Below are 12,991 nucleotides of genomic sequence, written 5' to 3'. Positions count from 1 at the left end.
CCCGTAAGGCGTTGTGCCAAGCAGCTTTCTCCCTCGAGTTAATGACTTTGGAACACAATAGTTCAGCAGCAACGGTATTCAACTTCTTAATTTTTTTAATGTATTCCTAAATGTGTGTTTGTCACGCATGCTGACCCCCGGCCACCTCAGCACGGAAGACGGAGGTGCTTGCAGGAGGCAGCCGCAGCACTGGCACCGACGCCTCAGGCGTGGCAGATACAGCCCGGGAGGCGGGTGAGGAAGGCTGCCGAGCGGCACGCTGCGGGCCGGGCCCGGGGCTGGGCCGGGCCGGGCTGTGGGCGGGGCTCGAGGCCCGCGCGATGCCGGCGGCACGGGCCGCCGAGAGGGGGCGCCGCTGCGCCGTCCGCCGCTCTCTGGGCCGTTTCTCTCCTCCGCCCCAGCCGAGCGCGGACCGCTGCGCGGCCGTCATGGAGGTCAGCGCGGACTCTGGTCAGTCTGCTGCCCCTCTCCTTGGGACCCACTGGCAGCCGCGGGGCGGGCGGGAGGCCGGTACAGCCCCCCGCCGCGCCCGAGCGGCGCCGGCGGGCCGGTGCGTGTGCGCGGCGGGGGCGGGCGGGCGGGCGGGGGAGACGATGGCTCAGCTCTTTCTAAATATAAAACGGCGGTGACGGGAGGGCGGGCGCCGCCGGGCTCCGCCGTCCTTCCCGGCGGTTGGCGTCGGGGCGAGCCGCAGAGAGGCAGAAGAAGAAGAAGAAGGGGGGGAGCCGGCCGGGTGCCTGTGCCGAGCTGCCGGCGGAGGAGAGGGGCGGGAGGCGGGGAGCGGCCGGGGCCGGGCGGCTGCAGCGTGTCTCACGCCGCCTCCCCTCCATCCACAGCTGGCAACATGGCTGCGGCGGCCGCGGCTGCCCAGGACGAGCTCAGTAAGTGGCCGCGGCGCCGGGGCTCCCGATCGGGCGCCGTTTCCGCGGGGGACGGGCGGGCGCGCGTTTGCGGTGAGGCGGTGGGGCCGGTCCGGGAGGCTTTCCTCGGCGGCGTCCTCGCTGCGACGGGGCACGACTCCCGGACCGGCGAGGCAGTAACGGCGGCGGGCCTGGGCGGCCATGTCGGGAAGCGGATGCCGACGGCTGCGGCGGCGGGGGCGGCCTCCCGCGGCCCATCGGCGGGCAGTGCGGGCTCGCCGCGGCCTCGCCGGGCCCTGCGCCCTCCCCCGCTGCACGACCTTGCGGGGCCGCCCCGCCCGCTCGGCGGGGGGGAGGCAGCGGCCCCTTGCCCAGAGGGAGCCCGGGGGGCCGGCGTCCATCAGCCGCCCGCTGCCCCCTGGGGCCCCGCCGCCGTGAGGGCGAGCAGCAGCACCTGCCCGCCGGCCGCGGCTTTGTTTCATCGCCGGCTTTTAGCTGCGGAGCAGTATGGACGCGCGGTGTGCGGGCCGCCGCTGGCTCGGCGCAGGCCTCTGGCGCGCCGCCTCCCGGAGCCTGTGTCGGCGGGTGACGGACCAGCCCGCGCCGGGTTAAGCCCAGGTCTCCATCCTTGCCACCTCCAAATACTGTTCGCGGCCTGGTGCAGTGAACGGTCAGCTTCTCTTTGGAGGGTCCTCTGGGACTGTAAAGAACGGTTTTTCTTTCCCTGCTTTTCCTGCCTTGCAGCAGAGCTAGTTCTTAGCCGTGGAGAGGCAACAGCAAGAGAACGTATGAGTCAGCCAAGTGAGAGGGCCTTTGGTTGCCCTGAAATAGTGCTTGGCAGCCACCAGAGAGGAGGGGCAGAAGAAATACTTTGAGCATATTTGTGCTATTAGCTTTCAGTTCTATGGCATTTCTACGCGATGCGTCACTTGGGTTTTTTGGTTGTTCCCGGTGAGCTGCTGTGTAGATAACATCCTTGTCCTGCTCTTTGTTAGGTGTTACTGGAACTAGGCTGAGTGGAATAAGGCAGTCGGTAATGTTGGGGATGTCCAATACGTAGCCAAAGAGCCAGGATCTCACGGTGGAGTAAGAAGGATCTTTCAGTTACACTGATCCTTGAATTGCACGATACAAATGCCAAGCTATTTATTCCATTGACAACTGGCATAAACTGTAATCATGACCGTGAAAGACCTCGCTGCTGCTGTCATCCGAGAGATTCTATTGTCAGTTTTACGGTGCTAACATGGTTCCCCTTGGTGAAACCAGACAGTGTGAGATCTTGCTTGTAACTCCTTGGCTTTTGTCTATGTGTAATCTAGCTTCCCAGCCTCCAAATCTGATTCTGAAAAAAATTAATCCTCAGTAATGTGCCAGTTGCTGCACAGCCCTTTGTGTGAAGCTTGCACTGAAAGGACAAATGTTCTTGGATTGAGATTCATGTTCATAATTATATGATGTCATTCAGGTTATTTGACCAATTAAGATTCATGTTCATAATTATATGATGTCATTCAGGTAATTTGACCACTGCATCCTTCAGAATTGTGAGATTTTTATTGGTTTGGTTAGAAGTCATTTTCTGGCTGGGAGGAGGAAAGAGAGTGGATTGGTTTTGTTTTGGTTTGGGCTTTTCTCTAGTACCTCATCTGTCACTGAATAGAAAGTACTGTAATCTTAAATAAAAATTAAAGCTAATGGAAAAAGAGTAATTTCATGTGGAGAAAAGAGGGCAAATAAACAGCCTTCATGTGGGATAACTGTCTTTTGATACATTTAAATAGTTAAATTTCAGTGTATTTGGAAAGAAATATATTCCTTTTTAGGATGATGATTAGTCCCAAAATAACAAGAGTTATTACTACTAGTTTTAAATTGGAAAACTAGTTTTAAATTGGAAAACCAGTTTTCCTTGCTTCATACACATGGCTATAGGAAGTTTTGATCTATAGCTCCAGTAAAACTCATAACTCCTACTGTTTCTTTAAACCCTGTATAAGGTTACCTTTACCATTTTAGAGGGCAAACTGTTTGAAGGCAGCAAAAGAATGGAGATATGGCAGCTTAAAAATTAATGCAAAATCAGTAAACTGGCCTTGGTGTATTGCAAATATTTGGTTTCAGTATGCTATTCAAGCTTTTATATAAGCTTTTCTGTAAAATGGAAGAAAAGGATGAAAAAAGATAATATATCCTCCCTCCTCCAGGCTTTCTGAGTCGGATCTTGTAAAATAACCTGGTGACTGGCCTACTTCTACAAATGCCCCCTTAAGTCATTTGGCTCTAGGCACACAGTGGGTTACTGGTAGAGCCAGGAATAGCATCAGCAAATCCTGACTCACTGTTTGCTACTGTAATCATAAAAGATATATTTTCTCCCAGAGTCTAATACCATTTGAACAAGAATTTGACTCCTATTTTAGTCATGGCACAGTAGACAAGAACTTTATTCTTTCTTGTGCATGCGGAATAGTGCAGAAAGAATTGCTGAGCTCTGGAGGGTCTGAAGGATGTGTGTGAGCTTTTGCTGTAGCAAGGACCTGCCCCTAAAACTACCGCTTATATCCAGGCAGTGAAATTGAAATGCTCCTGTGTCCAAGTACTCTTTATTTGGTATAGGGCCTTTTGGAAAAAATGTGGGGGATGCTAGTGCAAGGTAATGGTTCTACAGAGTTTAGGTAATGGAGAAGGGTTGGTGGGTTTTTTTGGTTTGATTTACTGAAGCAGTTCTAGAAATGCTGTAATGTAGCAGTCCCACTAACCTGTCAAACAGGCACTTGTCAGGAAAGTGAAGATAAATTCTGGCTTTCTGCACAGAATTTTGCTGTTCACTCCCTGCTCTGTTTTGCAGAGCACTTGGACTCTCTTTTTGGCTCCTGGGATGCTTTTGTGGTGACCAGTTAAATTGTGAAGTACAGTTAGCCTGATATGTCCTAGTCCCCAGTAGTTTCTTGAGTCAGCTTTCATTAAAAAAAGGGTGTATGTTTTACTTGATACTCAACTACACAAATATACATTGTTGAGGAGTCTGTGCAGAATAGCTGACGTGCTGTGCATAGTATCTATGCATGCCAGAGGGAGCTACTTCTTTATCTTGTGTAAGGACAAGGAGGAGAACTTGGACACATGAAATAGAACTGCGCTTAGCTGAATCGAGAGGAGATTTCTTTGATAAAAATATGGATAAACAGTGAACTACCTCAGTAAGGCCAACTATTCAAAGTTCTCTTCTGTGATTTTAATTAACGGAAAAAAAAAAAAAGGGCAAGGCCCTTGTTAACGGAAGGAAAACGTTGTTTTTTTATTTATTTTATAATTTTTTTATTTACTCTATCCTTTCTTTGTCTTCCTCCCAGTTGTTCCCTTTGGCAAGCTACGGTATAGCAGAACGGGAAGAAGGGGCATGTTACAGTGAGCAGGCTGGGGTTTTGCTTGGCTTGATAGACCGCAAGATCAGTTCTGTAGCAACAAGGCTTAGAAAGAACTCTGACCCTTTTATGGCTAGTGTTGCAGGACTTGGAAGTTTGTAAAGCACAGGTCAGAGCTGTGTGACTCTGTTGTAAAATTTGTATGCATTATCTGTGTTTTGAAATCTATTTCTTTCCTTTTTGCATGAGGTGTGGTCATAAGTGCTGAAACCTGTATTCCTCCTTGTAGTCTTAAATGGAGACTGGAAAGAACCAGAAGTGAAACATACATTTTTCTCGCAGATAGGTAACTGCATTGCCATGGTAACTTTGGGATTTCAAATTCCAAATACACCATGTCTGTTGACACAAATTAGACACTGCTGCTAGAAACAGTGATACAAAGATATATCTTGTTTTCCTGCCACTTAGGTTCTTTTACATATAGTGAAAGGGAACATCTCTTCATATGCAATGCCCATTGTTAAATTCTCCATATTTATGTTCATACTCTTGTAAATACTTTTCCCCCCCCACCCAAGAAAACACCACAAAAAATGGAATACTGTGTGAAAATACTAGACAGCAGCATGAAAAGAAGTTGTAATTGTGCCAAAATACACAAGTATCTGTTAAGAATTTTGCATAGATTTAATTGATGTATTTTAAAAATAAAACTACCTGGTATTAATTTTTGTACCTATGCAGTTCATTCTTGGTTGTGTTTTTTTTTAAATGCATAGTAAAATGTTGACTCTTACAGCTGTGGCACACATATGGTGTTTCTAAGACTACTTATTAAACCAGACGATTTCTCAGGTGCTTTTTAATGTAGCAGGCAAGTCTGACAGGGAATGTGGTTGGCATATAGTGCATAAGCAGATTCTGGGTGCCATAGCAATCATCTTTCTAAATCCAAGAAATTGTTTCCAGCTTTCATGTTTGTAAAGGGAAACTTGCATTAAATGTTGATCCTTTGCCTCTGACAGCAAGTTCTTCCTCCAGCCCCATGTTCACCAGGGTTGAACTGCAGTTGGTTGACTATGGAAGTCATTTTATAAACATACATAATTAGCTAATACAGAGGGTGCTGTAGTTGGGAACCAAGGAAATATTACAGGACTAAATTTGTTTAATGTGAGATTGAGGAAGGAGAAGCCTTTGTAAAATCTCAGCTCTCTTAAGCATTGGCTTTTTAGATGGGAATAAAGCTATACTTTACTAAATGTCATTTCTCCATTACTGCTTTATTCCAGGAAACTTTAAAAATTATCTTTAACTGTACTAGTCAACTTCGAAAAGGAAAAATTATGGGAAGTGTGTCATTGCATGGACTGCATTTTAAGTGTAGTGTTGGCCAGCAAAGGTAGACTGAGATGTGTAAAGCTTTCTCATTAAAATTCAGTCCTCTTACTGTCAAGTTGTGAGAAGATTGCTGTAGTAGTTAATTTCAGTTGATAAGGCTTATTCAAAACTGTTCGTGTCATCTCTTTTTTTCCTCTGGTATGTAGTAAAGCAACTTGGACCTCTTGCTTTACTTATTTTATCATATAACCTAGTGGTGTGTCCCCCCCACCAAATTACAACTGTGCAGTTTTGCAGTCAACAGTAGGGGCTCTGAAACTAGGTGGAGAAGGTATTTGGCTTCATTCTTAAAAACCTGTGAGATGCCCGATGTGGGATTGTGAGATGGGTTGGGAGCAAACCCTTTGTCTTGTTTGATATCTGATGCATAGTGATCTGCTTGCTGGCGCAGGCTGGACAGGGAGGCTAGGTGAAGGCTGTGAGAAGACGTAAGGCAGAGAGGGAAAGGAGCTTGCCCCATGCTAGCCAGCAGGTCTGCAACACTCATGGAGGTAGGACACAGTATTGGAGTCCAAGGTACTGTGTCCCCAGCTCCTCTCCTGGACCCTTGTGTGTGGTGTTTTAAATCTCTAGCATTTATGCTTTCCCATCATTAGAACCATGAGCTTGAAAGATGGCCTTAATTGTTAGTAGAATAAAAACTGGGGAGAAAATGGTTGATGTGCAATACTTGGGAGGGTTTATAGCTCTTCGTTTTCCTGTCTTGCTGCATCAGCAGCACAGCAGAGTGCTCTGACAAAATTCTGTCCAGTTTCTTAACTGCAGCCAGGTGACTAGTCTCCTTGAATTTGCTGAAGAATCCTGTTGTGCTTGTGGTTAAGGGAAGGATACGTAATGGCAATGTTAGGGCTCTAAACTGACTAGGCAGCAGAGATCTGGGAAAAGTAATAAATGTATCTCACAGGCAGCATAAACAAGGGGATAGCTTCCCCCCCCAATCTCTATTATTATTACAATTCTGATTGCTGCTTGTAACAGGATAATGGAGGAAGCTGGATATAGGGTAGATGCTTGAAATTCACTGCATTGCTGCACTGCCTGTGGGCACATGTAGAGTGGTTTGTGTGCTGTTAGGAAGGTGTGTGTAGTCCAGTGGCTACAACAAATGGCTTTAGAAATAACTTCAGTTGTGTTTCCTTACACTTGAGTCTGATCTGTTGCCACATGAAGGACCATGTTGTTGACAAGATTCCTCAGTCGACTTGCTTGACGATGGTTGGTCTGCAGTGATCTCCTGGACTTCCACATCTAAGGGGAAAGATTTGATACTTTCATTCCTTGTTTATTTCATCTGTTTGGCATGGCCTAAGCAGTCCCCTAGTGCTGGTGGGGCTGTGAGACACTGTGGAGGTGCTGGAGGGGGAGATCATTTGGGAAGAGGGAAGTATGACATGAAAAGGAAGGTGAAGAGAAAAGGAATTGGGACTTAAAAAAAAAAAAAAGGAATATGATTTAAATGTCATGAAATTGTTCGCTAGCTGACAGCCTGGACTGTTCCATGAAATCTGTCTGAAACCAGAGATTGACTCGCAAGTCAGTTTGCATTGTAGGTGCTGCAGAGTTTCAGCTTGTAATTTCCCTGACAGTAAAATTTCATAGTCCTCTCTCTTTTCAGCAGCCTGTTGTATGTGCTTAGCAGAAAATAAAATGTTGGAAGTGGTATGTTTATGTTTAATCTGCAGCTGGCAGAGGTGGAATGATGCTGTGAGGACTCCTAGTGCAGGGATAGCACAGATTTAAAAACAGGGCGGTAAAGGCTTCGGCAGCTGCATCATGGTACTTTTGCTGGCTAGAGCTGTATCATCCATTTTGTGCAATTAAGTTCCAGCTATATTCATTCATCTCAGTCTTTACCTCTGCCCTGTACCAGTGCTTTTTCTTTTCTGCCTCAGCAGTCCTTTACAGCCAGCTCAGTGATCCTCCGCCGCCAAAGGAGGGTTCTCTTTCGTCTCCCTCTGATCTCAGTGTGCAACAGGTCTTTTGGGGAGTCTTTGATTAGTCTTTGGGGAAGTGATCTCCTGCTCATGGGATGTCTGAAGACCTGTAGTCCCTTCCAAAGCCCTGGGTCTCTTTGCTGCCTGTGGATCTGGCCTGTAGTGCTGCACTGTGGAGGAGAGACACTCCTGATCCCATGCACAAGAACTCTTCTCAGTCCGGCAGTTGGGAATGCTGCTCTGCCAGGGAGGTTTTACTTTGCTTCTGGTTTAGCTATAGGGACAGCTGCATGCTGGCACTTAAAATAGGGAGTCTTCTATTCTTTTTATAAAGAGAGATGGTCCTCGGCCCTTGTGCTTCAGCTGCTGACAGAAGATTTTGGTCTCATCTGTTTCCTTGAAATGATCTTTTGCTATCTCATGAGACAGCAGATGTTATTGTTTCCCCCCGCATTCCCTTGATCTTGTAGGAGTTGGAACTTTTACCTCTTTGCAGATGTTTAAAAATTTTTTTTGGTGTTCCTGTGTTGGTGGGGGGAGACCTGCTGGCTAGAGGAAGGTGAATTGGTTACAACACTGTAGGAGCTTTGTGTTTTAAGTTCCAGCAACAGGTCCTGTGTTTCATGCTTGCAGTCTTATTCCTGTTGATGATTATGCTGTCTTTTGGAAAAAAAGATCAACAAATTGTAACAAATCAGTGACTGGTTCAGTCAACATTTGTACAGTTTTGTATTCTGAAAGACCTAAGTGGTTTAACCGAAGTCATGGACAGAACAGGTTAGCCTGTGTCATGACGTCCTATGAATACTCCCATGAGTATCAAATTTATGCTGGAATAGTAGTCTCAAACTTTCAAAGAACTTGTTTTTCACCTTGTATCTTGTAGCTTTGGATCTTGTGCTTTCAGGTGTGCAGCCTGCTTATTTGTATGTAACTGCCATGGTGTGGCTTGCCCCAAGCTTCTAACTTGTGCTTTGCCTAGACTTTTTCCTCTCTGTGATACTGACTGTAGTTGGTCTTGGGTTCTGTTGTACATGCTTGGTGGGTTTATTCTGTTGACACAACATCTACAACAATGGGGTCCCTGTGCATGACTGTAACTTAACAGTAATAATAACAAGAATTGGCCAGATCTTTTTGCCCTCCGATTAACTGGTGGAGATACGAAACATCATGGTCTGAATGCAGATCACACCGAGCACATTTTCAAAAGTTAGCAGCCCCACAGCCACATATCTTTGCTGTCAAAAGCAGAAAGGGCAGGAATGGCTTGGGGATCCTAACCTTCCCTTTCACCTCTGGATATTTTCTGGCCTCTATTTGCAACACACCGTGAAGCAATAGGAGATCTTAATTGCTTCTGGTTTGCATAGGAGTGGTCTCCATGTAATTGTGGAGGCTAGTACTGGAAGCTATCAGGCTGGTTTGTGCCATCAACACTTTGCTTGATTAGTGTTAAAAATACAAGATGGATCTGTGCTGAGTGCTGTTGAGATGCAAGTACTTCAAGAATTATGTGCAGCATTTCTTATAAACCATTTCGGAATGTTCAGGAAAAGTTTTCTTGCTCCAAGCAGTTTTGAGTTTCAACCAGTTTCCCTTTTTTCCTTTTTTTTTTTTAACTGCAGATCAGCTTGAACGTGTGTTCTTGCGTCTTGGCCATGCAGAAACAGATGAGCAGTTACAGAATATTATTTCCAAGTTCCTACCCCCTGTTCTTCTCAAGCTGTCCAGCACGCAAGAAGGAGTTCGTAAAAAGGTAAGGGTGCAATTTACCATAATGGTATGTTTTCCTGATGAATCACAGAATCACAGAATCACTAGGTTGGAAAGGACCTTTAAGATCATCAAGTCCAACCATTAATCCAGCACCACCATGTCCCCTAAACCATGTCCTGAAGCGCCACATCCACACGTTTTTTGAACACTTCCAGGGATGGCGACTCCACCACCTCCCTGGGCAGCCTGTTCCAATGCCTGACCACCCTCTCAGTGAAGAAATTTTTCCTAATATCCAATCTAAACCTCCCCTGGCGCAACGAAGGAGAAGGAAATACACCTGATGTATCGTGATTCAATATACTTGGATGTTCTCTGTGGAGAAACTTTTTGAGGGAAAGTTGTCATGAGCCTGATAGAGAATGGGTTTATTACAACTGTTAGGGCTTAAAGAAAACAGTCATTGCTTGTATCAGCAAGGTCTTCTGCAGATGTGTGGCTTTTGCAGATGTGTGGAGCCTGCATTTGTTTCCACTTGAGGCCAGCTAGCTATGAGTTAGCCTGAGACCAACACTTACTGCCCTAGAGGCAGTTGCCCTGGCTTTCAGGTTAGGACTGTTGTGCATCCACCTGACTTATGGCACATGTGAGGCAAGCTGTGCGAAAGCCCACAAAGACAGGCTCATTGATGTCATTAACTTGTCTGATAGCAGGAATAGGAGCAAGGACCAAACTATTTTGAAGATGGAATTTGATATCTACCTGAATTAATTCAGTTCCCTGGTATAGAAGGCAGCTTTATCACAGAATTCATTCCTTGCTCCTATGCCTGTAACTAGGCAAGGACCAAACAGTTTTGGAGGTGGAATTTAATATGTACCTGGGGAGTTCAGTTCCCTCTGTTACATTATAGGATAAAAGCTCATCTGCACACCTACAAAGAAGCACAGAGACACAACACCAAGTGCAGAAACCTGTGTAACACCCTGCCCCAGCTACTCCCAGGCCCAGTGTAGGAGCCATCAGCCCATCAATGGTCCGTCTCCACAAGCCCAGGGGGACACAGAGGCACCATGGCAGGCAGGAACCCAAGTTAAAGACTCAGAGGAAGGGGCATCCTGCCCAGGTCCCTCCTAGGGCTGTGTCAGGAGACCCCTAGTCCCACTGTCTGGGCATGAAACCTGTCGAGATGAGTCAATGCTGTAACATCTTTTGGACTGAGAGGGTGCTAGGGATAGTGGACACAGTGGGATGCAGAGGAAGAGCATTTTGGGATTGCACAAGCCTTGTAATGGGATGTTTAGTGGAGGAACCGAAGGCAGGGAGAGGGATGGACCCAAGTGATTTGGGGAGGAGCAAGTGTGGATCTCTAGGGGTGAAGCCCATTGGTGAATGTATGCCTCTCCTGGGTGGAAGCTGCGGCAGCCTCCCCTCTGCTTGGCTACTGTGTCTGGCCCTAGTTCCCTGACACCAGGTACTGGTTGTTCCCCCTATTCCTGTGGCCGAGCAAGGACCAAACAATGTTGAAGATGGAATTTAATATGAACATGAAGGAATTCAGTGATGTAACTGCCTTCTGTAGCAGGAAGCTGGACTCTGTTTACTAGCAGTTTTTTGTTTTTTTCCCAGGCCTGTGTTCTTGCACAAGTCTTGTGCAACAGCGGTTGTGGGCTTGCATAAGGGGATCACTGAACCTAGTGTTAACAGCCGAAGAGATCTGACCAGGTCTGGATTCAGGCAGAGGAACACCTGCTTGTGTTTCCTGTTCTGCCAGGAGGATGTGACCAAAAGAGGCAAATGGGGCAGCAGTAGCTAAATATAAGAGATTTGAGCAGCTGGATCAGAAAGCAAAGGATGAATTCTTGTCCCTGCAGCTATTCATCAGAAGGAGCTGCCTGGTGATAGAGGCGGACCAGACCTCCCTGAGCAGAATGCAGACAGACCTTTGGGTGAGGCTGGGAGGGTGGGTGGAAAAGAGCGTTTTATAATCCCCTCTTTGTCTTGTAGAAATAGGGAAATGATCATGCTTTCAGTGGATTTAAAAGTAGATTTCAGAACCTGCAAGTAACTAGAAAGCAGATTTTTCTAAAAATTCTGCACAAAACGTGGTCCTGGCAGTGATTACATGAAAATGGATCCATAGATGTGAAGCAGTTCCACTGTGCTGAAGGACAGGTACTCCAACTCAGACAGAGGGGTCTTCTGAATACCTGCTTTCATGTGCACTTGAAGCTGTGAAGAAAGGCATCGAACGAGCTAGTAAAATTTCTTATGGTATTTTTATATGATTTTTTTTTTCCATAAGCTGGAATGTATTGTCTTTTCTGGAGTGTTGTGAGATTAGGAAACGGGGATGACTACTCCTTTGAAATTTAAATTTTGAGAGGCCTCTTAAAATCACACAGCTTTCTTATGGTATGTTGTAGTTTTTGTGTTAGAATGAATAATGAAATAAAACTCCTTCTTCCTTCTATGTGTTTAAACTATAGATTTTTATCTATACAAGATGATGATAATGTTATAAGCAATTACAGCACTTCCCTGTTCTTCTTGGTATTTGTCAAATTCATTGCAGTTAAGGAAATTACCCTGAATTCTGGTCGTGCTGTATCAGTGAAGGAAATTTGACTCTCTCAGTATTCTGTTTTCATAATAAATTCAAAATGTAACATGAAGGCTCTATATGCGTTTGGAGTTTGTTTGTTTGTTTGTTTTTACATAGCAAAATAATTTATCAGTGAGACAGAGGGGAGGGGAGGACTGTCAGGTTTTTATTCTCATGAACATCAGTGAAGATTTACTGTGGAGTGTATAACCTGCAGGTAAATCTGTTCAATGTGCACATTGCCTTTTTCTTTTACTTACATCAGAAGTCAGCTTTTCAATCTTCTACTTGCTCTTACTTTGCTGATAATGTGGTGGGAAAATGTCTTAAGTCTGATGCATTTTCAAATGCTAATGACTTTTAAACATAAATACCTAGCTTCCCAGTGCCTGGTGGACAACAAAGAATGTCCCTATTGCTTAACTCCAGCCTCAAAATCATGCTAAGGCAATGTAAGTAAAACAAAACCATGTGGGTTTTTTTTTAAGTGAGCACTCAGGCGATTGGAAAGCTAATCTAATAAAGGCTAATAAAGTAGATGAAATAGAATAGAAAGAAAAGGACAAACTCTTTATTCACCCAGTGATTGACTATAGGCAGTGACGAAACTCTACCATCACATCATGTCTCTCTCCTGCAATTATTGTAGTGGTTAAAAAAAAGAAAAAGCAACAGCGACAACAAAGTGTGCTGACATAGTTAGTTGGGGTTTCAAAACTTCCACCATTTTAATTGAGTTGACAGTGTAGCTTTGGATAGTATAGGTACATGAGCAAAAAAGGACATCCGTGTGTTGCCAGTATGCTGCTGAAGTGTAGATCAATACAGTTGTTCAAGGACTTCCTTTCACCCAACTTAGAAGGACAGTGCAGTTCATTTGGTACATAGATGGATTGACTACAGTTTAATTTTACTCTTGACTCCCCAGACTAACTTTCTCCTTGAGTTTGTACTGCTAGAATGGAAAGGGGAAATTAAAATTCCATTTTTCTTCCTGCTGCTTTGATATACTGCTTTGTTGGTCTTATCCCTGCCCTTAATTTTGTGACCGTCAGGTCAATGTTACTGCAACATTCAGTAATTTGAACTCAATTGTCCTCA

General features: G+C 45.5%; 1 protein-coding gene across 1 annotated transcript in view; it reads left to right on the top strand.

Annotated features, from left to right (window-relative positions):
* Positions 1 to 428: 428 nt before the first annotated feature.
* The window catches only part of ECPAS (Ecm29 proteasome adaptor and scaffold), a gene marked incomplete at both ends in the record, with an annotated part of 62,447 nt that continues 49,884 nt past the window's right edge, over positions 429 to 12,991 (top strand). Inside the window, 3 exons of the mRNA XM_082013810.1 lie at positions 429 to 450; positions 837 to 881; positions 9,195 to 9,325. Of these exons, the coding sequence (XP_081869936.1) occupies positions 429 to 450; positions 837 to 881; positions 9,195 to 9,325 (198 nt within the window). The remainder of the gene's footprint in view (positions 451 to 836; positions 882 to 9,194; positions 9,326 to 12,991) is intronic.

The sequence above is a fragment of the Phaethon aethereus genome, assembly GCF_964289735.1.
Source record: "Phaethon aethereus genome assembly, chromosome: Z".
NCBI classification, from domain to species: domain Eukaryota; kingdom Metazoa; phylum Chordata; class Aves; order Phaethontiformes; family Phaethontidae; genus Phaethon; species Phaethon aethereus.
Note: the sequence above shows the minus strand (reverse complement) of the source record. Positions and strands in the feature narration are given on the sequence as shown.